Source organism: Pectinophora gossypiella, chromosome 15, assembly GCF_024362695.1.
Source record: "Pectinophora gossypiella chromosome 15, ilPecGoss1.1, whole genome shotgun sequence".
Lineage (NCBI taxonomy): Eukaryota > Metazoa > Arthropoda > Insecta > Lepidoptera > Gelechiidae > Pectinophora > Pectinophora gossypiella.
This window is the reverse complement of record NC_065418.1, coordinates 6,953,173-6,980,890: the sequence shown is the minus strand read 5'-3', so window position 1 is coordinate 6,980,890 and position 27,718 is coordinate 6,953,173. Positions and strand designations below refer to the sequence as shown.

Sequence of the window (27,718 nt, the reverse complement as noted above, 5' to 3'; positions counted from 1 at the left end):
TCAGATCATGATTCCGAGTTGATATCAAGTGGAATATTCCTTCGCAAAGTTATTGAATTAAAAATAATTTATAAAAACGTGAATTTTGTGAGGAAAATTTCCGTATGATATTAACTCTGAATCATGGTCTGAATCATCCCCTTCAGTATTCATTACGATGTTACCAACACCCTGTATATGTATATTGCGCAGAGACAGATTAACCAGCTTATCATAATGTTACATCCAATAATATCACTATACAATGCTCGATTGATAACCGACATTCTCTATTTCAGATTATTTAAACTATAAAAACTAGATTCGATTTTTAGTAAAAAATCTTCTTACAAATTATTATGGTCGTAGCGCTCCATTTTTTTTAAATCAACTCCATTGTTTTACTATTGTGTCTAGAGACCTCGGCTTTATGCGGTTATATCTTATAGTGAAATAGCATATTTATTTCTAAGAGTGAATACGTTCTTAATTTGAACTATAGGTATATTTCTGAAAATGTACTAAAGTAAGCACATGAATAATTTATCCTTTATAGTCATTGTAATTTTAGTTTTGTTTCTCTTTCGTCATTGTTTCGTCGGTTCCCATCAAAAGTATATCTAGAAATAACTGAGTAATTAGGTATTTTTAAACTCTATTCCGAGCGTAGGAAGTATATTTTCGTACATTTATTGTAGTTTTTGTTACTGTATTTATTTTTAATTAAAAATACGGCTTAGGGGACATCTCGTCCCAGTGTTAAACTGGGCCCAGGGACGAGTTTGCCCTTTTCTAATTTGATAATGGGTAACTGAGCCCACTATGATTCAGTTGTTGGGACGATTACACCTATGACCGTATTATAAAAACGTATTAATTAAACGTATTATAAAAACAAAAGAATCAAATATTTCTCAGCGATACTGTATTCTTCACTGAATAGATTTATCATCTAGATACGAAAACGCTACGACTATGGGAAATAGGTTAGTTAGAAAAATATTAACTCGTTAAGCAATAAATGCACTAATTGCTATACATAATGATGAGATAAATCATTGTACTCTAATGGATTTCAATCTTTAGTCCAGTTTGTAATGGAAGCATTTCTTTTCTACAGAAAGTTGTAATTATCTCACGAAATACGAGGCAAAGACGGCTAGCATATGCTTAATTACTTCAATAATATAATCTATTTGATCTTTTCTCTGGGGCATCAAATCATATATGATACGAGTAAATGAAAATGTTAAGAATCTGTGGCATGCGGTAATTATTATTTACCAATCATTATCAACTATTAACAATCATATATATCAAAGTATATCATATATATCAAAGTATATCAAATGTCAAAATATGTCATATATCAAACCACGCCTGGTTTCAAGTTGTTTTTTTTTATAGTGTAAACTTTTGTTTGCCATTATCTTTGTTTTATACTTATTAGAATATATACTAAACTAGTAGCATAGAGAAGACTAATATACTACGTAAACTATTAAGTATATAATAGAAACATATTATATACCTACTATCTTTCATTACAAATTGACCAAAAACAGATAAGATAGTAATTTGTTGCACGTAACTATTATTGTTTCGTTGTATCTCATTAAGTATTATAAACACTTATGTTTAAACAGTAATTATCAAAATTCTTGATTACAACTACTTTAATTTTAATTGGGCAACAACCACAATAAGTACAACATTAATATTTTGAAATAGTCAATGTACTTATTGATTCAGATTAAATTACTAAGGCATCTACATTTTAATCGGAAATTGAATTCTAAAACGGGAACTAGATCCTGGAATAAAACTAACAAATACTTATTATTGTATTGCGGGATGATTAAATAAACAATTCTGAGATAAATCTCCCGATGGGGACATTGTCGAAATCACTTTGTGAGACTGTCCTTTGTTTGGTAAGGACTTTTTCAGGCTTGAATCACCTGATTGTCCGAAAAAGTAAGTTGATTCCGTGCTTCGGAGGGCACGTTAAGCCGTTGGTCCCCACTATTAGCCGTAAAAACACCTCCACCAACCCGCAGTGGAGCAGCGTGGTGGAGTATGCTCCATACCCTCTCCGGTTGATTGAGAGGAGGCATGTGCCCAGCAGTGGGACGTATATAGACTATTTATGTTTATGTTATGTTATGAGATAAATCTACAATAAGTCACGTCAAGTAATGTCTACAAGAGAGAATGACGCTGCGTAAATTTACTCTGCAAACATCGAAAATTCTCGACGTATTTTCCTTTATAATAAGTACTTACTGTGAATTCCGGAAACTAATGTAATAAAGAAACGCCTGATCACGAATCACCAAGATCCCAACTTGGTCGTTTACTAGGTTCAAGATAAATAATGAAATTATGATTACTAAATAAAGATAGACCTAAAACTAACGAAAAACATTTTGTTTTTTCTATTTAACTTACCTATTTATCATTTTGTTTTTTTTGTAGGTTAAGAGAGAGGGGGTCCGATATGCGTGCGGGCTCTTTCTTGGTGCAAAGGTTGTCCATCGCCATACAACGTGGTAATGCGGCGAGTGTAATGGGGACCTTTGCGCCTGTAATAACTCGGGGGGGATTATTTGACGATTAGACACGTAAGGTCTTGAATTGTTAATTTCTAATTGTATTAATGTTTAATTTGTAATTTTGTAGAGGTAGTATTTGTAACATATTGTAATATGATTCTGTTTTGTTAAAATAATAAGATTAAAAATATTTATCAATTTTAAACAAGAAAAACGTAATAATAAGTCCGACATTTTATCACTTTTTTTTTGACGTCACAGTGTGCTTTTTCAAAATTCCATAAGTAGTCATTTCGTGCTTTGTCGTTTAGTAAAAACTAACTGATTTGACTAGTTGGAAACTGGCCTATTAGACCGTAATATCGAGCAATATGCACGAATTTACGTCCCTACAGTACGACCATATTTCGAAACTTCATCAATACCATCTAACATGATAATCATGGCTGCACTAACCAATGTTAATTAAAACACAATAGCCAACACGCGATATGTGAGAAGCAATGACACCTCTTCGTTAATGAGCCGCCTGTGGTGTGAAATGAAACTGCGTCATGCAACGATTACCCTGCGATGGGATGTAGAGCGAGTTATAAGACGGATTATGTATCGAGGCGATGTACCAAATAGGTAGAATTCTCTATTGTACACGAAGAACTGGACGATAATCATTATTTACAATGCTTAACAATTAGGTTTTCTGTCAGCAAATATCTAAGACTACTCTTATCTTATTTAGCCTATCCGATCCCACTGCTGGGCAAAGGTCTCCCCTTGATTTTTTCACTCATCTCCACTTTGCGCGATCTCCGGCCAATCACTCCGAAAAACTAAGCAGTTGACAACAAACAAAAATATTTCTTAAAATTAGCGCCTTTGTGACAATACACTTGGTTAGGTGAACCTCCACCAGCAAATAGATAAGTCAGTTAAAATGAGGGACTTTCCAGACTACGTTCACCAAAAACAATACAGGGTGTTAGTGACATCGTAACGAAAACTTTGAGGGGTGATTGAGGCCATGATTCTGAGATGACCACACCTACCATACCACCTACCTACCTGACCATACCTACTTGTATGGCTACCGTATGTACTTGTGTGGGGTGTAAGTGACATCGTAACGAATACTGAGGGGGATGATTCAGCTGATTATTCTGAGTTAATATCAAGTGGAATTTTCAGTCTGAATATTCCTAAAAAAATTTATGTTTTTTTAAATTATTTTCGCAAAAGTATAGAATTGAAAATAATTTAAAAAAACTAAAAAAAAAACATGAATTTTGTGACGAAAAATTCCACTTGATATTAACTCAGAATCATGGCGTGAATCATCCCCTGAGTATTCGTTACGATGTCACTAACACCCTGTATAGATGGCGCTGTTCAGATTTGCCTTCGTTTTAATCTTCTAATTTCATGGATAACAGGCATATGCATCTTTTATCTTTGTTTGTGACCCTTGTTATTACACTCAGACACAACACATCTTCCATCCATTATGATTCTGATCAAATTAAAGTGAAGCAATATAGGTAGCAACATAATTCTATACCCATCTGACCCAAATATCAAGCAATTATTTTTATATATACCTCTGCCATTACATTATACTTTTGAATAATTATGTACCTCGAGCAATAAAAAAAGGTAATTATCACATTTAAAATGAACATCGCCGTTTTTTTTGGTGGAACGTAGCCTGGATAGCCCCTCATTGAAAAAACTTTTTAAAAGCGTTATGCATTTTCTCTACAATTACTTACTTACAATTGGGTCGTGTACTAGATTCAAGATACATTATGAAATTGTGATTACTAAATAAAGACAGACCTAAAACTAACCAAAAACATTTTCTTATTTCTATTTAACTTATTTATGCATTTTAATCAAGAAAAACATAATAATAAGTTCGATATTTTGTCACGTTTTTCTATGACGTCACAGTGTACTTTTTCATACTAATTCCATAGTAATTTCGTGTTTTGACGTTTAGTAAAAAGTAACTGATTTGACTAGTTGGAAACTAGCCTATTACACCAGTCGTTATTACCAATATTTAAACGTGGACTTCATATTTATCATCCTCGTATCGTCCTGTTTCTTAGCATTTAGATTTTTATACAAATTCCATAGTAATTTCGTGTTTTGACGTTTAGTAAAAAATTACTGATTTGACTAGTTGGAAACAGGCCTATTACACCAGTCGCTATTACCGATATTTAAACATGGAGCTCATATCGTATAATAATCGTATCGTCGTGTTTCTTAGCACTTCCTTTTATCGCCCATCAACAACATTCAAAATTGTTTTAAGTTTACTCGGTTATTATCATAATTAAAGCACATAATAACGGGTTCTTACCGCGTTTAAATGGGGATATGAAAAACATAAACAAGCGTCAAAGAAAGAGGGTAGACAGATATGTCTGCCCGTAGAAAATTATGGATCTACCTACTCCACTCCAATCTCATCAGTCATCCCGTGATCATGGCACTTGCAACAGTGTCGAAATATCGGGAGTCTCATATCCCCATTTAAACGCGGTAAGAACCCGTTATTACGTGCTTTAACATTCAAAATTCATGATAGATTTCTATAGAGACACGCAAAAAGCCCGACGTGACGCATTGACGTCACAGGGTCACTTATAGCAGTAGCCAAACGTGATCGTGACGTCACGACGGCACGAGGCGCGTAGGTTCAAGCAATATCTCACTTTATTTATATTACAACTGGTCCAGACATAAAAAAATATCGTCTTTGGATATCTGATTTTATATAAAAAAAAATCTGTACTCTTTGTGCCTTCCTACTTTTTTCGACCTCCCGCACCACGCGGGGTTAGCTGGAAGAGATCTCTTTCAGAGATAAGTCCACCTTTTGTATCTGTTTTTGTTTTCTTGTCGTTAATGTGTACAATAAAGAGTTTAATAATAATAGGAGATCTTCTTTAGGAAAATTCATAAGGAAAATACTTGTGAAGATTGAAGTATCGTAGCGTCTGAGTTATCTTTCAACAAGAAATGGAACAGGATAAGGACCTGATCAATAAGCATAATAAGAACAGTTGCCATGCCAGTCGAGCCGGATGCAATGTTTGAATTCCCACTATTTTACGCTATTGAATATCATATACACGAGATTGAATATCAGGTAATTAATAAATAAATAAGTATTATAAGCTCCAAGGCATCAGCATAACACTGAATACGTTGCATTGCAACATGTAAGGCGTCTTAAAAGTAGTTACTTAAAAAGCAATTTCCACATAATTAAAAAAACGAAAGTGCACTTTTTTATTTAACGTAACGTAGATAAAAATCTTTTAAAACAGGCCAATGTTATTTTAATTTTGAAACATTTCAACTTTTGGTGTTTGGAACATCTATTAGTCATTGCAATGAGTTGGCTGGCATTGACATGGAGAGCTACATATGCTAACATTGTTTCAAAATAGCTAAACAAATAGGTCATTGATAAGTAATTGATCGTACTTGGGCATGAGGATAACAGTCTTCGTGGTCTAGTGGTTAGAGCGTTGGGCTCACGATCCGAAGGTCCGGGTTCGATTGCAGGTGGCATTGTAGATATTCCTTTGTGACACTGTCCTGTTAAGGATCCAGTTTGCTTGAATCACCTGATTGTCGGAAAAAGTAAGATGATTCCTTGATTCGGAAGGCAGATAAACCGTTGCTCCCGGCTATTAGTAAAAACACCGCCATCAGCCCGCGGTAGAACGGCGTGGTGGAGGTGTTTTATACAGCTAGTTGAGCCCAGCAGTGGGACGTATATACGCGTTTTATGTTATGTAGAAGAAAGAAGTTCGTCTCCTCCCTATTGACGAAATCAGAAGTACTTAAACCATTATCAATGCTCCAGAAACCATAACGGCCAATCGAATAAAACGGCAATTAAGTGCTGAATGATTAATTAATCGATAAGTCGGTGTAACGCTACGACTCAATTCTCAAGTACAAATGATTGCTTAGCCCTAACAGCCGAATCGTTAACGTCAATCGTTATCAACAAATGTAATTAATATGATAAACTTAAGACGGCGAATTTCCAGACATTTTTATTGCGTTGTTGACGTCGTGTTTCTATGCATTGATGTAGTCATGAGTAATATCATGTACCCACTTTAGAACCCTGTCGCTCATATTTGACATTTAATAAGACTTACGGTTTAATTTGTCAAAAAAGTTAATGTGACACGGTATCAAAGTGTATACGTATATACTCGTACCGTACTTACCGATATTTTTTGTCAGCGAAATGTTCATCACTAATTTAAGAGCCACGTGTCTGTTGGTGTAGCATTCTCCATTCTTGTCTATCAAAGGCCAATCCTTTGAAATGTTATCATACTAATAATATTAGGACTGTATTATGTCAAGCCAACCCGTTGATTTTATTTGAAATTACATTATGACGATTAATGTTCAAGATTGATGGGTCAGAGTTTATATTATATAGGTACCTACCAATAATAATCGTTACGTTTTTAACATTTAAATGTTGATGGATTAGATTATGTCATTAGACATCTGCCTTCTAAGCTTAATTAATTCCCATATTTCATTTATTTACTCGTTATAATAATGATACTGGTCTACACCAAGAGGGTTAAAAACTCCACATCGAAGTATTTCATCTAAAAAGCAATATTGCTATTTGACATTTGTATGCATTGCGCACTTACTTTATTGTTTTTTTATATGAATTGTTCCGATGTGGCCTTTTTAACCCCGCTGGTACTTTTTTCATAATAAATATATTTACCTAATGGGAAGAAAATCTTATATATTCCTATGTTATCAACCAAGTCAAATTCAAGAATTCAAGTTGAATAAAGCACCTATACTATAAAATAACCATTTATAAAGTACTACAACTGCATACTTACATCCTACTACAGAATAAATAATCTAAATGCTTAGCACCCCGTCGTAAGTTGTAGCCGTAACCCTCATTTGACGAAGTTAAAAACTGACCCACTTTCTAACCCTACGAAGTGAGTTTTTCAGGATTAGAACGACTCCGGTCGAACCCTCGGGCGAACCTTCGGGCGATCAACAAGTCTAGACACGATCAATATATGCCCACAAAGCGAGACAGAGGAAGAGTGAGGGAGACAGACGCAAATCCCCATTTCTCCCCACAATGCCTTGTTAATGGCCTGCTCTTGAGATTTACAGGCCTGAAATATTCTGCCGATATTATTTTCCGTAATATCCAAAGTAATTCCGATATTGTATTCCCACATCTCACGTAAATTCATCGTATATTTACTAAATATAATGCGGCTCGTTACTATTTTCAATTTCTTCAAGAGAGAATATATAATTACTGTAAACTTAAAGAAAGAAACAGACGTGAATAGTTTATCTACTGTCACGCAATCTGTATTTGTTAATTGCACGTGTTTTATTGCCAACATTTTCATAAAAATGAGACACTAAACTTTCAAGTTATATATTATCTAGATAAACTAACACTCCAGAAATATGAAATGTATATTCAATGTTAATAGTTGTAGGAAGCACTGCGTCGCGTAAAGTGGTAGGGCTAGTAGGTAAGGCGAGTGTCTCGCTCGTAGCACATAGCTACGCGCGTAGCACCCTCCATTCTAGCACCCCCCTATACTCCAGACGACTTTTTCAAGGATAGTAGTGGAATATGTCACGTTACGTACTACTTTACAACAAAGACGTTTGTGTCATATAACCGATCACGTGTAATGGCACGATGTAGCAGTTGTTAGGTTCGTAGCAATAACAGCAAAATAGATTATAAACAAAGACTGATTTCTCTTACTAGTAATCGACTTTCTAAGAACGTATTTAGCTTTATTGATTCTAGTTTTTAGTCTTCAAAATTAAATATCTAGTTGTTATTAGATTGACAGGCGCCGGTTCGGCTCGAGCATAGTAACGGAACCAATTACAGTTTACGTCATATTTAGTCGACTTAGGCATTGGTTATCCTCACAATATTTTTATTAACCATAAACGTGATATAAAGTGGTCGTTAGTTCAAAGTTAAAAGCACTGTGGGATTCGATCGTGCGTCACAATTTTTCTAAGCTACTCAGTCCTAGTATGCCGTAATGGTCCTGCCTGGAATTAAATATTATAGAATAATACATTGCAACTACTAGACCAAGCTGATATTTTCGGAATTCCCTCGAGCCATTAAATTAAATAGCGATCTGGGGCTTCCCTGTACCCTCAATAAAACCGCACTGTTTAGAAGATCTAAAAATCACATTAGTTCTTACCCGCCTTTGTAAGCATCAGTTTTCCATTCATATAAGTAACAAAATATACTGAATCTTGATGTTTGTTGCTTACAGAGCCGAGCTAACCAAACATAGAGTTATAGAGTTGATAGTACATATTATTCGTTAAAGTTATTTAGGTATATAAATCAACTTTTCACCGTTAAATATAGCCTTAATAATGTATAAAAACTCACTCGAAACTCATTAAAACTTGGTAGTGACTCAGACAGACAGTTCAATAAAAGACGAGGTTACAAAATTGCAACCTCCCAGGCTCAAAGGTTAATCTCATACAATGTACAGACAACTTTAATATAGTTATATGAATGAGTAGTCTCAAAGCCTTACATTTATTATGAGAAAATCCCGCCTCAATAAGTTGAAATTAATCGTTTTACTTAGCCTTGAAGATGTTTAAAAGGACACCGAATCGTCACGAGTCTTAACAAAAGCACACACATAATTTTATGTCCTTAAAAATAAGTAAATAATATTACTTATGTCTTCTATCGTGTGGGTTATGGTGTGGATTACCGACCCCAACAACCTTGGTGTCAGGGTTACTATTGAGCCGCCAAAGGCCCCTGACATGGCTCATGTAACGGCTACTTACTTACATCAGTAAGTAGTAACCGGGACCAACAGCACTGCTTATGTGGCACCTGAAGAATGTTGATATTTTTTCAATAAAATACCTACTATGTATTCAGGGACCGATTGACGTCACAAAGGAAGATAACGGCCGAGTGTACAAACAGCACGCATGTCTCTGCCGTATCTACGTTATCATGTTGGATTAGGTATCTGTTGATAAATGCATCTGACAGTTTACACCTCAATTTACTAGTTACGTGTTGCCCCGCAGACCTCGAAGCAATGAGGAAGTGATAACGAGTGTGTGGACTAGGGATAGGTGTAGTATATTGGTGGTATTGGCAGTATTAGTCACCACGACCGAACGATGTTGCCAAAACATACGGCCGGCGAAAGTTCCTCAGTAAAGTCGCAAAGACGCCATTCACGGTGACCGCCAGACTGCAGGCAGATAACACCAAGCCACTGACGTCGAGCTCCAAAATAGATAACGCATTTGCGTCAAGCGTACATTTTTCGAGCCCACTGTAAACCGAGCGCGCTATACGAAACGATTTCCTGGCAAAATATTCGCCGCTTTATATGTGCTCATCACGCATCCTCGGCCTGACCGCTTTCTTTGGCAAACGAGACATGTGTGCACACAAAATTAAAGAATGCACAATCATGACAACCGATGTGCGTCATGCGAGGTGGTGCGAAACATTGCACGCTACCGCACATTGCAATAATGTCATTAACTGAAACAATTTAATGATCAACGGAGAGCGAGACCGGTTGGCTGGATAAGAATGTGAGAATCGTTTCTGTTTTAAATCTCTAATAACAGGTATAACGTTAGAGTATTGTAATAGGTCTTTATCAAATTCAAAAAATTCAATTCAATTTAAATTGTATTAAATTCTTAATTATTCTTCATTCATGTTGGTTTTATAATAATTATGTAAATAATTTTAATTGTATTGTTTATAGCAGTGTGTAATGAATGTAATATGGACTATCATGTCTGAAATAAATGTTGTTTTTATCTACCACCGATATTTCCTCGTGGTGCTGATTAGACAAGGAAAGCCGACCAATATTCGCGTGATGAGCTGGCGACCATCACCTTGGCTGCCGTTAACGGGTCGTAGGGAAAAATGTAAAAATAATAAAAACAAGTGGATGCGTGCATGCGAGCAAGGTCGGTATTATTTCGGGACGCGGCAGCCCGCCGGCCGCTATGCTGAATCGCTGATTGATAGTTATGTTCTTTGAAATAAATTGTGTATTTTCCAAATCGCTTAATTAATTGTGTTAAATGTATGCGATTTATTTTCGGAGGCGTTCTAAAAGTTGCAAATTGTTCTCTACTAAACTTTTCGGGAATTCAGAAGAATAAATATAACGTATCATTAAAATGTTGTGAAATTCTGGAATTACATGTAGTTTACAATGTGTTATTACACCTATATACAATGCTTGAGTTAAAAGCTATATTTCATCATTCAAATACTTTTATCTTGCGTCTATTTGCAATGATAATAGCAGGTAACAATTAACACCTACCTATCATATTTTTGGACGATGTTCTCGAACATACTATAAGTACTTTTGTAGTGTATTTGATACGAAATACAGTAGCGCGGTAATGCATTCCATCAACGCATCAAACAGACGAAACCGAAGGCCGAGGGCGCCCCGTCGTTATTTCTGTGCATTCATTCAACGACGTGCCCTCATACGCAGCTTTCTGTATGCGTCATGCTAAAATTTCTAAACAAACCAATCTAACTTATGTTTTTTTTTTAAATATCAAATGGGTTTGCTCTTGACACCATTCTGCCATTGAAGTTGAGAAACTGTCGACGGTTAAAGTTTACCCAGAAGGTGCCTATTCAGTCTTACCAAACTTTGCTTTCACGTCGATATTAAACCAAAGTTTTCGGACATTCCACGCGCAATGAGTCATGCACTCATGGGGTCACGACTGGCGGTATTCGGCCAATGACCCATTTAGATCGTAGCAGGTCTATGCAGCTGCTTATACGACTTGATATACATCTGCTTAGTAAACGTGACAAGCAGTTATAGCCTTAAGAATGGCCGGTTGGTTATCGTTGCCAGCGCAGGATGTCTCCAAGTCAATAACTGCCCGAATCCCAATTTTAGATGCAGCTTACTCACTTCGCGGAAGTCATTGAACTACAAAGTGTTACGACCCCCACATTTACGTCATTTGTACTAGCAAATCATATTATACATCAATGGTACCTAATTGTAGTAGCCAAATGTTTTTGTAGCTGTGGAACTAATAAAAACCAATGGTTGATATTTGAGAATTATTATTGATACGCTGTCATGTCACTAACGAATCGAGTGCTTTTTTTATTTGTGATGGCTATTGTCTTTCCAACACAATCATACATGTATGAGAGATCTATAGGTATGTCGCATTTTTTTACAAATTATAGGCATGTTAAATAATATTATAACGTAACTAAGATTTAACGTTCCGTAACGTTTGGATGAATATGTTAAGCTAAGTTTACTTTACACCAACTTTAGACTATCTAAAAATCGATCTTTCTTAAGGACAGACCAATCAAAGTATGTTTACTAAAATCTATATTTATTCAGAGATAGTATAAGATACTACTTTCAAGTACCAATAACTATGGCATTGAAATATAGGTCAAGTTATTAAGGACGAGATCGTTACGTACCTACTGCACATTGCACAAGTGCGCTCTACATTTTCGTTTAACTGACTAGAAAAGAACTTCCATTTTGTAGAAATATTGTAATGAAACTCACTGTTGCTATAAAATATCCTATCTCTTTTTTAATTAAAAACAAATTATAATTAAAAAAAGAGATATTATTATTTACGCATCTAATTGTAAAAGTCCACACATAAATTATTGCGGTAGAGCTAAGATATATCTTTTAAACTAATTTATTATTATTTTTGTCGAGTAAAAACAGGTTTTATTTCCCATGTCCGGCTGTTTGTTGAAAATGAACGTGTATAGATGTACTTATATTCAACTCATTTACCTACATCGTTATCATCTGTCCTAAATTATCGGAATGTGGTTTTGTACTCTTTTGACTATTAAGGTTTCGGAAGACATATTTTCTTACACATTGTAGCCAAACAAAATATATCAATAGGAACTATTGCTGCTGCCTCAAGTTGAATAATTTGTGAAATTTATAAAAATAGGTATTTAAGTTAGTACCTACCCGGTTACGGAAATGTGTTCATTACGAATAGGTACATTGATCAGTTGAATACCCACCTACATAAGTAGGTATTGGTGCTAATTCCTGTAAATACCATCTAATTTTATTTTAGGTTATATCTGTCATTTTCTTATCCGCCGAAAAGGAAAGGGACGGGTAATCGACAAGCATAAAATTTATGGAACACACGTCAATTTTAAGCACAAATCTAAAACAACCGTCTAAAAATTCGCCCGGGTTATTCATTTATTTACTCACTCTTCCTAAAATTAAGAGCTGTCAATCATCCGTCCCTTTCCTTTTCGGCGGATAAGAAAATGACAGGTATAACTTAAAGTAAAATTAAGAGATGTCTGCAGGAATCGGGGCCATTATTATCGATATAGTAACTTCAAATTAAATATACTTACTTTACTTACTAAGTTTCAACAATCAGAGATAACACATGAATACAGTGCAATTTGAGCGGCCTTATTCCTCTAGAGCAATTTCTTCCAGGCAACCACTGCCAGGAAACAAACATTTACCAAACTTGGATGCGGGACCTCCATACGTGATTATTCGAAAATTCGAATTTTCCGTAGGTACAATAATAATTAGTACCTTCCTAATGTGTTGCTATTTTTCACACCATGAAAACCAAATAACAGTAGAAGGTTACATAAATATGCATTAGGTGTAGATATAGTACTAATATTTTAAAAATTATGACTACATAAAGTACCTCTGTAGAAAATTGCGAAAAACGTAATTGAGCGTTTACGTACCTATGTAGAGTTTTATTATATTGATGCGTATTACGTAGTAGACAGTAAGCAAAGACGTTTGTTGGCAAAATACCTAATACACAACTGAACAAATAGAAGTAGGTGTAGGTACAAAAAGCTTGGAAGTTTCCCATACCAAAAAAAATATTTTGCGGGTATTCAATCCAAATCGAAGGTGCCTAGTAAGTGCCTACGCATAATTTGTAAGCCTAGGCTTCAGACAGTGTAGGTAGGCACCTGCCTAAGTAGGTAGGTGGTACTAAGTGTGATTAATATTTTATTTACATTTCCAGTCGACGTCGTAATGTAATGAGGTAAAGTGAGTAACAATAGCAGCTGTTTTGCCTCATAGGTACCTATTATTGTTTGTTTTCAACGGGATAAGCACATAAGAGTAAAATGTTATATAGGTAGGTAAGTACCCTTAGCCATCGGAAGGAATAACTAATATTTTTACGTGATAATAACACATATGTTTCATTAAATTTTAACGACAATTTGAATATCATAGGTAACTAGGTAGTACTTAATGCTCAAATTAGTAAATAATGTGGGTAGGTATTGATCTTTCTTACCTCAGTCTTCGTTATTCGATGTCGTGCTAACTTTACAACGGCAAAATTCCCTTTGCCTATGGTCCTTTCGATGTCATAAAAACCCACCCTAATGGGGGTTTTCGCAGGACGTTCACGATCCGCCATTGTTGGGCTTATAGTACCAAAATCGGTGTTTTCACAGGCTTCTCATCACCTCGTCAATCCCAGAACTAGCAGTGTGACAAAGTGACATAATACTAGTGTCATTAGAATACTACTAGATAACACTATTTGTCTTAACCACTCTCAGCTACATTCTCGAATGATAGTCCACAGTTAGAATGCAACACATAATTTATTTAAAGTCTTTCATTAAGCGAATTTACGTTACACAAATTGATTCTGGCTTTACCGATTACAGCTTTGTTATCTCATTCCTTAGAATATAAATCGTTTATAAGATATTAATACCAAGTTTTTTTTATAAAAACACTGTTTTATGAAATGTTTTATAGAAACGTAAGCACATAAACGCCTTTGGCAGTCAGTTTAAAGACATTGTGTACAAATATTATTTACAATAGAAAATCGCGCAGAGGCGGCGTGCGTATTGTTGGCTTCGGTCACGAAAATATGCCGCCGCCGCCTCACCGGCTGTCAACCGGGTACTGAACTCTCCTCGAGTACCTATTCCAGCTATACCTGCCTCGAGCGAGACACGCGCGCGCTTTCAGCCGCCATGTTGCTTCTCTCCGTGACGTCAGCAGCGCACTATGTCCTACAAACGTACCAACCACCAATATTTATCAATATACTTACGTATATGGTAAGTATACTTAGTACATACGCACCTCAATTTATAATCAATCACAGGATCAGTAAGTACACGTCTTCCAATCTCTATCACCATTAACTAGCGCTAAATGACGCTATCTGAATATTAGGGAACTATCTAGGTACTTACTGATGTTTTTGAAACGGCACCTTTGTACTACGAGTACTTGCAGTGACTACTTATTAAAAAAATGCATAGTTGGGTACATAAGAGCTGTTGTTATGAATAAGCTAAAGGTAACAGTCAACAAAGCCACAAGTAAATAATTAGTACTTATCTTTCGTAATTTTCTTAAGCAACAATTAGTAAAAAACAGTGATTAACAGGCGGTTTCCTTGCGTTCCTTTCACCAACAACGTTTATTTTGTTGTCTACCCTCATTCATTTTTCGAACACCAGATAGAGTGGGATCCATATTTTTTTTAAATTAAATCCATAATGGTAAACAATCGTTTAAGCCAATAAATATACTTTATGACATGTCATAGTATTTAAGAACAATAAAAAAATCGCAATAAGCATTTTAAGAATAATTATTGAATTTAATGTATATTTATGTATTTATAGGGTTAGACAACTTACGTATTTAATTTAGTGTTCCATGGTACCATCCCGTTATATAATAGCATATAGTTAATATTTTAAAATATTTCAGTTACAGACTTGTGATTTAAGTAGTTGCAAAATTATTTTTAATACACTTTTACAATTTTGGATAGAACAGATATATACAAAATACTATTTTTAATCGATTACGTTTAATGATAGTAAGGATAAATCGATAAAGCTAATTGGTTTCTTATTTTGAACGCATTCATAACATTCTGCCAAATTTATATTTTTTCTTTGTGGTAATACCAGCATTTTTTGCAATGTGATTGTGGAAGGCTCTTGAGACTTTTCATAAATTTCTAATATTTTCAATAAGTATTTTCATAATTCTTATTTAGAATTTCGTTATTATACTATTAAATTTCTATTACTATCTAAGTGCGCACATAGGCACAGCCTAATCACATTATTGCGAAGTAATACTTTGTACCAAGATGTCGGTGATACTCATCTACAATTTTGACAAGGAAAAGATGCTTGTATAATCGCGAGGAAGCTTTTGTGGAATTTATATGAGCTTATAATTTGTGAATGTGTAAATACAATAGATAGAACTACGTCAATATGAATCAAATCGCCGATGAAACTCTGCAGAATGTCAAGTGCAGTAAAAAAAGTGCGAACTCGAAAAACAAAAGTAAAAAGGCCAAAGATCCTGCGGAAACGACTGATGGAATAAGTATATTGAATCAGGATAAGTTGAGTGAAGCCTTAGCTAATACTCTTCATATTAACAACATCCATAGCAATCTAACCAATGGGTCGAACGACCATACTAAAATTAGTCTTCACGACTCGATTGACCACTCTGACGCACACGGTGAAGCGCCCAGTGAAATCGCAAACGATGTAAATAGTGTACAGTGTAATGAAGCTACTAGCAAATGTGCAAGCACTGATATATGCTCTTCTGAAGTGCAACAGGGAATACACAACCTTGACAACTCTCTAGGTAACCTCGAAAATAATCAGATCGTAAAAGAACAGCAAGATGATATTGAAATTATTTCATATGAATCAGAATTGCAGATGCCAGAAATCATGAGACTTATACAAAAAGATTTGTCTGAACCTTATTCAATCTATACCTATAGATATTTTATACATAACTGGCCTAAGCTTTGCTTCTTGGCGATTCACGAAGGAATATGCATTGGTGCCATTGTTTGTAAGTTAGATATGCACCGCCAGGTGGTGAAGAGAGGCTACATTGCCATGTTAGCTGTTGATGAAAAATATAGAAAGAGAAAGATTGGCTCTAGGCTTGTACGGAAAGCTATACAGGTAACTATGATTTTATTTTATAAGTATTGCATTGTCATGTATGGATTTTATTGTTGGTATACCTTATCAATTGAATCAGATAATGATATATTTTATTTTTTCTGTTTCAGGCTATGATAAACGACAATGCAGATGAAGTGGTGTTAGAAACTGAGATCACAAATAAACCAGCACTGAAGCTTTATGAAAACCTAGGTTTTGTGCGGGACAAACGCTTATTTAGATATTATCTTAATGGTGTTGATGCATTGCGATTAAAGTTATGGCTAAGGTGAAATAAGTAGTTAACTAATGTGAAATTCTCAATGTTGTGTTATCTTCTGGAGGTTTCCCTGCCTCAGGCTTAATACAATGCATACATATACATAGAATTATGTCCTATCTACTATTGTTGAAATGAAATGGTATAACCTATTGAGTCTGCCATGTGGATTTTAGCCAAATGTATAGTTTATTTCAATTATTTTTTAGTCATGTGATATGTTTATTTTATCTAATTTATGTGTTGAAAATTGTTACATAATGAAAATGTTTTCCTCCGATTTCTTTTTATATCTCGATCCTAAGGTTATAAATGGTTAATATCCAAACTAAATACACAACTTTGATGAATTGTCCTCAGTGTTCATTTGTTTACCCAATTATTTTTTCATAATGGAATCCTGTTGGAATAAACATACTAGTGTATGATTATTCTAATAGGATTCAACCTTATCAACATTAAGGATAATAAACAGTTTGATTCTTTTCGTAAAATACAAAACATACCTGAATTTAGTTCACACTCTTTATTATACATTTTAAGCTTAACAATCCATCTCAAAATTTAAATGTAGCAGTGTTAGTTGAAGCTCCATCATAAATGAACATATTATCAACAGGCTTGTATTGTTTAGTTACAATTTTGATTGCTTCGTGAGCTATACAACCTCCTAGGAAAGCAGATACACTATGAATCTCGGCTCCACCATAACGGCACATTTCATGAATGTGGTCATCTTTAGGGAAAGGAGAACATGAAATATCACCAAGCAGTTTTGAAACACAAGCTTTCAATTGTGCTATGTCACCTTCTGGCTCCCAGTCCCCTGGAGCCCTGCAGTGTTCCTGTCTGAAGATCTCTTCAGCTCTTAACAAAATGTAATGGACCATCATAACATCAGGCTCTTCAAGATATCTAGCTATGTAGGTTGCTACATTATTTCCCATTTGGTATTCAGTGGCTATATTTGACCCTCTAATCATATGTAAATCATGAGCATGTCTACAAAATAATTTCACATCTGACTCATTTATACTTTCACAATGCAATTGAGCAACTATTTCTTGCACTTTTCTGTAAATAATTTCAGCATCAAATGCTGCCTGAGTTCTATAGATATTCTGCAATGTCACATAATGGTCAGTAGACGCAGTCATGTCGGGTAAGACACCTTTGAGAGGTAGTTTACCTTTCCCTTCAGCTTCAATAAATCCTCTTAATGCAGAACACATTATCCAAAATGGCGAACTTTCTCTGGTGAGATTAGTAGCATTGCTACTATAAATTAATTCTTTAATTTTCAGAGGTAGAAAAGTAGGCTGTAAAGCTGTGTTAATAGCTCTCAGTCCTTCTTCAAAGTTTTCCTCATTGATAGGAATGCCATTTTCGTCCTTTCTAATAAAACTCTGAACAACTTCTTTTACTTCATTTTTTTCTTTCCTGCTCATGGGCCAACAACTTTGATGAGTTTCTTGCCATTTCTGAACTGCTTTGTACAAAATAACAATCCAAGGAATGTGACCATGATCTTTTAAATCAACAGCATCTATGTCAAAAGCATCAAGATATTCAGAGAGAGCTGGGAAAGGAACATCCAAACGCAAGTCAGTTTGTTCATTATCAGGGTGGGTTTCAATTATGGCATGTTCTTTAATCTGTATTCTAAATGATCCTAAAAATCCAACAGATCTACACAAAATAAATGGTACATTGATATCCCAAAGGTGTTGGGAGAGGTCTTTGATTGTCTTTTCCCCTATTGCTGTTGCTATGACTACACTGAATGCTTTAAAGAAATCTGGATTTTCCTGAAGTATCTGGTCTGGAGGTTCTTGTACGGCATGTCCTTGCACAGCTGGGTTTAATTCAAGAATGAGTCTAAGCGCCTCGGACCCTCTATTGAGTCCTTTACTAGAGGCCTCTAAGAAAAAATTGCTTCCAATGTCCTCTTCATTAACTTCATGGTCGTCAACGATGGTTACCACTCCAACGCCAGGAAGAACTATGGATTTGAGGACCTCAGTGCCTAATGCTGTCGCATTTATCAAACAAATATGTCCATTTTCAAGAGCCGCCTGACCGTGGTCACCCCACAGTCGAAGTTGCCGGTCGTATTGTTTGTTCTTTTCACTTTGTTCTGGGGATTTCGGAGAAGGAGACGCCATTATACCGTGTATAAAACTTCAAATAAAGTTAAAAGACAAGTAATTATAAGTACTTTTCTTATTTAACTATCAGATTTTTAGACAAAACTCATCACTGCAAATTTTGCAGTGCGAAAATGTTTTTAATTTGACGTTTGCGTTCCATTTCATGGAATTATTCATATGAGATGATTGTATGCGAGTGGTTTTATTGGTAAAAATGGTGATGTTTACAATATTTTACAATACGAATGCCGTATCTAAGAAGAAAATAAATAATATCAAGGCTGTACGCAACAGTTTTTTGTGCGGTCCCTAATATTTTTATACGTTCACTTTGAAATAAGGCTGTTTGATATTAATGCCATAGCTACATGAACATGAACAAAAATATCTTGTTTGACATTTGTTTGACATAGGTTTTTTGGCGGGAAACGGGAACGGGACAGTTGCTTTCTTCATTGAATAATCTAAATAATTAATACGAAGTGGTGTTTTGTGGTTAATGATCGCATTAAGTTAGTCGGAAGACATTCGCGAGTGTTATTATATTGGAGTATTCAATAAACAAAGTGTATCTGCCTATTTTCGCTTCGTATCAGGAAGCCGCTTCATAACTCAAAAGTTTATGCGGACTTTTGAGTTAATTCGTTTGGGGTTCGGAGTAGGAGTCTACTCCGAGGGTGGGGGCTTAGGTTTCATCATCATCACCTTTCATCATTTCATTAATCATCAAGAAACAAAATACGTCAGACATGGCTGTATGGGCATAGTTCCCTTTGCCTTACCCTTCGGGGAAAACAAAAACAAAAAAAAAAAAAAATTGTTTGACATAGATGATGACAGATAAATTGTCATTTGTTGTGCTTGGAGATTTTTGGTGAAAGACAATTTTCACCAAAATATTTTAAATAGTGAAATGTTATGGACATATTACTGGACGAATGTGTATGGAAATGAATTTGCAGACCCTCTTCCAGGATTTTAATCCTAGGTAACGTTAAATTTACCATACATACATTATATTTCTGTACAAATTTTATATTTTAGGAAACTACTAATAATCGTGTTTGTTGTTTGCAGCAAATTCGTGGTTCACAGTTGTTTGTTGGTTTTTACCGCATTATTAGCTTTAAAGTTAGACAACGCGATATCATGGTCGTACTGGGCCGTGTTTACGCCGATATGGGTATGGAAATTCCTCGTTGTGCTTGGTGCTACTGTGGGCACCTACGTATGGTGGCAGTACCCTCATTTCAGGTCAGTATATACGTAATTGACATCCTAATTACTGTAGTCATTTATTTATATTCGTAATGCGTAAAATATTATAAAAGATTCGGTTGAGTACCCAGTTGCTTCATTTACTCTAGTATGTAGGTGTAAACTATTCTGTGACCTTGTTACCTAGCATCGTAAATATTAGATATAGTTCACTTGTCTACACTCTCCATTTAACTATTTTTGCGTGTAATCCTTACATTATTAAGGAGTTAACATTATCTTATATTCTTACAATAAAAATATTTTTGTATGTATTTGATAAGTGTTAATTAATCTTGTTATAACTTTCTTATTATTGTTTACTCTTATTAAAATTTGAAGCAAGGTCTTGAAAACTTGATTTATTATCTCAGTTTTGTAATGTAATTAGGTTTATTTTTTATTTAAGCGATCGAAGCGATGATCATCCCCCTTAGCATTATCCTGGTTTTTTTTTCACAGGGTTCGCTTTCCTAACCTGAAGATTTGACAGGTCAGGTCTGGTTTTTTACAGGAACTGCCTGTCTGACCTTCCAACCCGCAAAGGGAAAAACCAGCCCACAACTAGTTAGGTCACATACCTCCACAAAAGCATTCCTCGGGAATGTGGGATTCCTCACAATGTTTTCCTTTTTATTTAATGGATGATACTATGGGATAATGTCTAATATAATAACTTATGACAATAGTGCGGATTAAAAATAAAAGTCCACAATTTAACAAGTGGTTGCACCTGCTTTCCACTATATGGCAATACAGTGTATGCTATACCGACATAAGTCAATAGGCATTATTGGCTTATGTTTGTGTTCATAAATACTGACCGTACTTTCAATTGCAGGTTAGAGGGTGAAGCGTACATCCATTACAAAGCCATGCTGATAAGTCTTGCCATACACCTGATCCTTCTGATGTTTGAGCTGCTGGTTTGCGACCAGCTGTCCACAGGCAGACACGTATGGATCCTAGTTTTCATCCCTGTAATCTTCATCAGCATCGTGTCTATAGCTATCTGCATATGGTCAGTCAAACATGACCGTAGTTATGAGGTAATTTGATTTTTTTTTAATTTGCTTGGAAATCTTGTTCCTTTCCTAATCATTTAATCAATCTATATTTTTTTAATTCATATTTTATTCCTTATTTAAGCGACTAATGTTAAAAAGCATGTTATAATATAGTTTTTAGGCAAGAGGGAAACCACTGCCCTATTTTTCCCTAAAAAGTAGCATGGAAAATGCTGCACCGACAAGAGCGTGGCTCTTAAATTGATGATGATGAATATAATTTTTAATTAAGAATGTAGACCTATTCTTAAATATAGGTAGACCATTTGTGAAAAGTTGTACCATTTTTAAGGCAAATAAATGATACTTACTCTAGGAAGTCCAGGCCCATCAGTGTCGTGCCATGTAAGATTGAAGGATAACCTTAGTATTGGTATTCGTGGCCCGTTTTCCGCAACTGGACGTCTGAGCGCCTATTTTGCGTGAAAGGATAACCTAAAATGTCATACTTACTAAACTACTTAATTACTTACCTTAGTTTCAATTTACTAATAACCAGTTATAACACATAAGCTCATGACTGGAGTAGTCAGAGGTGCATTCATTGCAAGGTGAACTGAGTACGTCTCACCAAGCTTTCTGTTAGTACATTCATTGCAAGGTGAACTGAGTACGTCTCACCAAGCTTTCTGTTAGTACATTCATTGCAAGGTGAACTGAGTACGTCTCACCAAGCTTTCTGTTAGTACATTCATTGCCAGGTGAACTGAGTACGTCTCACCAAGCTTTCTGTTAGTAAATTCATTGCAAGGTGAACTGAGTACGTCTCACCAAGCTTTCTGTTAGACCAATGTGATAGGTGGTGAGCCGTATCGCCGCCGAATCTATAATGGTCGAGTCAGCTGTGTTAGTGAAAGCTACACTGAACCAGTTATCATTCTAATAATCATTCTAATATGAATTGTGTATTATTGAGGATGATGAGGATGAGGAGCTCTGTGGAACAGCGGTAAACGCGCTCGGTCTGCGATTGTTGAAGTTAAGCAACTTTCGCAAAGGCCGGTCATAGGATGGCTGACCACAAAAAAAAAGTTTTCATCTCGAGCTGCTCCGTGCTTCGGAATGCACGTTAAGCCGTTGGTCCCGGCTGCATTAGCAGTCCCGTATTTAGTATTAGAAGAAGAAGAAGACCCCAGCAGTGGGGATGTTAATGGGCTGATGATGATGAGGATTTATTAGAATAACTAGAACTGTGTATTTTTTTTTTTCAGTTGGAATTATTTTGTGCTGTAAATATTCTGCAGTTCATATTCTTGGCTTTGAAACTGGATGACTTCATCAATTGGTCCTGGGAGGTAGTGTTTGTGCCACTATGGATACTAATGTGCCTCAGTTTAGTGGGTAAGTTTACATTAGAACATTTTTTATTCTCCTTTTTCGTTTGTGATATCATTAGTCTTGTCACACACACAGACACACATAATATGGACTTATGGACTATTTATATTTGAATGGTTAGCGAGTATAGTAATAGCACCATTTGCAGAATAGCTAGACTCCTACGATGTTTTTTTGTCCTGGAAGAGATTACTACTTAGCAATAAGGCCGCCTAATGTACTCTTTCTCTTTTTCTTTTCTTTATTGTTTTGTATTTTTGTATTTTGTGTGTGTGCATTAAAGTATTTGTTATATTATCTTCTGTAGGGGTGCTGTACAGTATAATATTCGCGGGGATCCTGCTTCGGACGCCCGAGGTGAACATACAGCAGCGACGCACAAGCTTCAATTCTGCGCTCGCGTACACATTCACGGTCATACCTATTTTGGTGTTTCAGGTGAGTAATAAACTTTCTCAGATGAGTTGTAGACGGGAGTTGCCTTCGCTTTACACTACATTTTTTCTGACACTCTTTAGGGGAGGTGAGGCATAGACGTACAGGGGGGTTAAAACGGCCACATCGAAGCAATTCATCTAAGAAAGCAATATCGCTATTTGACATTTGTTTGCATTGCGCACTTTTATATACGCAAATGTCAAATTGCTTTCTTAGATGAATTGCATCGATGTGGCCATTTTAACCCCCCAATACATACAGCCCACATCTACTCTCTGCTGCACAAACAAAACCGTTACAGAAATAACAAAACACAAACGATTGTTCGTGTACTTTCGGCAGAGGGTTACGAATGAGCTTGGCATCTCCCTTCTATAATTTCTCGACTAAACATTAGATAAATTCAACTAAGTAGTATCTACGGCAACCAGACCATTGTTCTCTATAGACCATTCCTGAGCAAGTGTCCAGGCCAGTCAGTCCCTTACGACACGATTGAAAAAAGTAACAGCTGAATAAATCTAGAAACTTGCTTATCAACTCTTTGCCTCTTAACAAAATAGTCTTAACTAACCTTATGAAATAGTCAAATCAAATCAAATATAGTTTATTGCACAGAACTAAAATTTCAACAATCAGACATAACACATGAATACAGTACAATTTGGGCGGCCTTATTGCTCTAGAGCAATTTCTTCCAGGCAATCAACAAAAGGAAACAAACATTTACAACTTGGATGCGGGAATAATCGTAATTATCCTAATGATAAAAAGGCAAGCCGAAGTTATCGGGTCTAGCTCGATAGATTTCAAGGTCGGATTGTTGCTATAGCAACTAATTCAGTTTATGAATCAGAAGGAAAATCTTCAATACGCGAGCAGACCACTTCTAAGTACTTACTACAATATAGTTTGCTTTACAAATCATCAAAACAAGACAATATTTCAGGTATTAGACGTAAATAATAACTACTAAAACATTGTCTCTAATTCATTCCATTTTTTTATTTCAGAGGGGTTAAAATGGCCACATCGAAGCAATTCATCTAAGAAAGCAATATTTATTCGCGCGCAGTTATTTTTATATGCGCAAATGTCAAATAGCAATATTGCTTTTTAGATGAATTGCTTCGATGTAGCCTTTTTAATCCCCCTATCAGCAATAAATATCTGGATAAATTTTTGAAAGGGCCTCTATACGTGATTTTGGTGGCGTATTCTTTTTTTTCTAAAGTGTTGACTGTAAATAAGGAACCTCATGGACCATCGATTCGATCAACGAAAAGATATCCTGAGGCGCATTACTAACGATAAATCTATCGTTAAAAAAATGTCACTCAATTGTGAATTTAGTTACAAGGCACTATCAAAAATTCACCCATCTGTGTATAGTCATGAGCAATATCATGTACCCACTTTAGAACCCTGTCGCACTATCATATTTTACATTTAATGAGACTTACGGTTAAATATGTTAAAAAAGTTAATGCGACATGGTTTCAAAGTGTATACATATTAGTGCTCGTGACGGTACCTAATTACTTAAAAGTGAACTTTATGCAGGTGCTATTAACAAACAAACTCGACGACGGTCTCGCGTTGTCGTACACTGTGGTTGTGAGTCCTCTGTTCGTCAGCTACGCGACACTTATCATCATGTCATTCAGCTCAAAAGGCGGAAATAAATGTGAGTACTTTTATAACTATTGTTCTTAGTTTGAAATCAACTGATTGTCCAATAAATAAGACGATTCCGTGCTACTACTTACAGTCCTAGCGGCTATAATCAATAGTTGTACAGTCATGAGCAATATAATGTACCCACTTTAGGACTCTGTTGCACTAACATATTTGACATTTAGTAAGACTTACAGTTCAATTTGTCAAAAAAGTTAATGTGACATGGTACCAAAGTGTATACATATAATGCTCGTGACCGTACATTGGTGCTAATTCCTGTAAATACCATCTAATTTTATTTTAAGTTATATCTGTCATTTTCTTATCCACCGAAAAGGAAAGGGACGGGTAATCGACAAGCATAAAATTTATGGAACACACGTCAATTTTAAGCACAAATCTAAACCAACCGTCTAAAAACTTTACATCCGTCAATAACCCGACACAATTAAGTAGACAGCACGTCAAACGGATTGCATACCAGGGACGTACCTTTTGATTCGCCCGGGTTATTCATTCATTTACTCATTCTTCCTAAAATTAAGAGCTGTGAATCATCCGTCCCTTTCCTTTTCGAAGGATATGAAAATGACGGATATAACTTAAAATAAAATTAGGCAGTGTTTGCAGGAATCGGGGCCATAGGGTCGTGTACTAGGTTCAAGATAAATTATGAAATTCTGATTACTAAATAAAGACACATCTAAAACTAACGAAAAACATTTTCTTTTTTCTATTAAACTTATTTATGAATTTTAATCAAGAAAAACGTAATAATAAGTCCGACATTTTGTCACGTTTTTCTATGACGTCACAGAGTGCTTTTTCATACAAATTCCATAGTAATTTCGTGTTTTGACGTTTAGTAAAAAGTAACTGATTTGACTAGTTGGAAACTAGCCTATTGTCTATCCATGTAGATAACATACGCTGCGTCTACTTAAAACCCTCGGTATAAAACGCGCCACGCGCGACGCTGTTTCCGTGCATCTTCAATAGGCACTGAAGCAAGTACGTAATCGTTACAAGAGCCATGTGAAGGGCCGATGGCGGCTCAATAATAACCCTAACATCGAAGTTGATAAGGTCGAGGTGGGTTTTTACAACCCACTCGAAAGAGGACTTGATTTGAATTAACAAAAGAAATAGGTCAATTTGAAGGACAAGCAAACCCAGACATCTCCATTAATCAATAAAGCATTAAATCCACGCTTATTGGGGTAAAGAAGGAACGTAGAATGCGTTCAGCTAATCATCCCGGGAATGTCCTTAATGCCTAAGTCTTGATAACAAAACTGTGTAAAATTAATTTCATTTCACGACATAGCAACGATTGAATTCGTAATAAAATACACCCTTTATTTCCAGGGTGGTTCGGAATAAGGAAAGACTTCTGCCAGTTTCTCTTGTCAGTATTTCCGTTGCTCCAAGAGTACGCGAATATTGCCTACAATAACAACGTGAACCGTGGCTCCAACGTGATCCCTACGGAGCCACCGATCAACCAGGAGCCATACAGGGACGATGACTCGCACAGAAAAACAAAGGACAATAAGAGATCCCATAAAAATCAGAAGAAAAACGAGACTATGAAACCAGTAGTGCCTATTACGAGCATAGACATGCCGGATTGATTCCAGGCCGAGTGATGAAATAAGCGTGTGTTCACTTGTTAAATTTTCTCATGTAAATATCAAGCTTCTTTAAGTGTAACGAAGCAATATAAAAGTTGTTAAGTTTGATATTAGCGCTAGGCTATATTCCATGTATAGGGAGGTATAAGATATTATTACAAAGTGAACATTATTTTTATTGTTGTATGGAAATACATTTTGTGCGCTGTAGACGTCCCGATAAAATTGGATCCGATTATGTATTTCAATCCAATTTCTTGTCACACTTTTAAGAATCATGCTGTATATGTCGCGTTAGTCTAGAAGGTGAAAAGATTACGAGATACCAACAATTTTGGTGTTTGCTTACGTTGTATGTATAGTCGAACACTTGTTACGTTTTTGATCAGCAATGCTTTATCGGATAGTCTACAGCCAGTATAACTCGAATGTTGATTTATAAATGATATGTTAATATTTTTACCATAACTATGTATACAAAAGGGTATGCGGATTTATTTGTATGACTGTCAGTTGCTTCCGTTATTAGCAAAATAAATTATAAAATATATAGTTTGATTGTATGAGATGAAGTAAACGAGCAATATTTGAAAGTACATATTCGCTTGTAAATTAAATGGCCTTCTGTCTGTTAGAGTCTTCGAATATATAAAGTGTTTTAATAAAATAAAATGTGTTCCATTAAAATGTAGATAAGTAGCAACATACAGAGATTCTAAAAGCTCAATGTACGTACGAATTATGTTGAATAAAATGTTATTTTAATAAACATTTTAACTGTTCGTGTTAACATATCGATGTTAGGGATTTTACATTACTTTTTACGTTTTTGTTTCTCTTTCGTTACTTTATATATTAGAATAATATCGGATACTACTTCACCAATAAATTGTTTACTGTGATATTCTCTTCCTAATAAATGTTGAAATCGCAAAGCTTATGTATGTACATTTTAATATCTACTGATTTAACATGTAGTTCATATAAGTTGATACAATAAATAGCATGTTATTTTGCTGTTTCGTCAATATTAAAAGTAGTGTTCATTACTATACGATCTTTTATTCATGGTAACACTTCCATATTAAATCGAACCTCGAACCGGACTACGGGTTTCTAGAATTTTCGTTATCCCGTCAAGGGGTCCGCTGCATATTTGACAAGACTTTTTTTACAGAAGCGACTGCTTATCTGACCTTCCAACCCGAGAAGGAA

At 35.5% G+C, this 27,718-nt stretch overlaps 4 protein-coding genes across 4 annotated transcripts in view; 2 read left to right on the top strand and 2 right to left on the bottom strand.

Annotated features, from left to right (window-relative positions):
* LOC126372936 (serine/threonine-protein kinase SIK2) overlaps positions 1 to 14,679 on the bottom strand; it is a 62,286-nt gene extending 47,607 nt beyond the window's left edge. Inside the window, exon 1 of the mRNA XM_050018845.1 lies at positions 13,986 to 14,679. Within this exon, the coding sequence (XP_049874802.1) occupies positions 13,986 to 14,111 (126 nt within the window). The 5' untranslated portion in view covers positions 14,112 to 14,679. The remainder of the gene's footprint in view (positions 1 to 13,985) is intronic.
* Positions 14,680 to 15,625: 946 nt separating this feature from the next.
* On the top strand, positions 15,626 to 17,294 carry LOC126372948 (N-alpha-acetyltransferase 30-like). The gene is made up of 2 exons (XM_050018863.1): positions 15,626 to 16,677; positions 16,788 to 17,294. The coding sequence occupies exons 1-2, from the start codon at positions 15,958 to 15,960 to the stop codon at positions 16,950 to 16,952; spliced, it is 885 nt and encodes a 294-aa protein (XP_049874820.1). The 5' UTR covers positions 15,626 to 15,957; the 3' UTR covers positions 16,953 to 17,294.
* A 156-nt stretch (positions 17,295 to 17,450) lies between these two features.
* Positions 17,451 to 19,239, bottom strand: LOC126372938 (NEDD8-activating enzyme E1 regulatory subunit). Its single transcript, XM_050018847.1, has one exon. The coding sequence runs from the start codon at positions 19,102 to 19,104 to the stop codon at positions 17,497 to 17,499; it is 1,608 nt and encodes a 535-aa protein (XP_049874804.1). The 5' UTR covers positions 19,105 to 19,239; the 3' UTR covers positions 17,451 to 17,496.
* A 678-nt stretch (positions 19,240 to 19,917) lies between these two features.
* LOC126372943 (transmembrane protein 185A) lies at positions 19,918 to 27,555 on the top strand. Its single transcript, XM_050018853.1, has 7 exons — positions 19,918 to 20,077; positions 20,167 to 20,343; positions 21,188 to 21,395; positions 22,625 to 22,754; positions 23,059 to 23,189; positions 24,753 to 24,876; positions 26,238 to 27,555. Exons 1-7 carry the CDS (start codon positions 20,028 to 20,030, stop codon positions 26,501 to 26,503), a joined length of 1,086 nt encoding a protein of 361 aa, XP_049874810.1. The 5' UTR covers positions 19,918 to 20,027; the 3' UTR covers positions 26,504 to 27,555.
* The last annotated feature ends 163 nt before the right edge of the window (positions 27,556 to 27,718 follow it).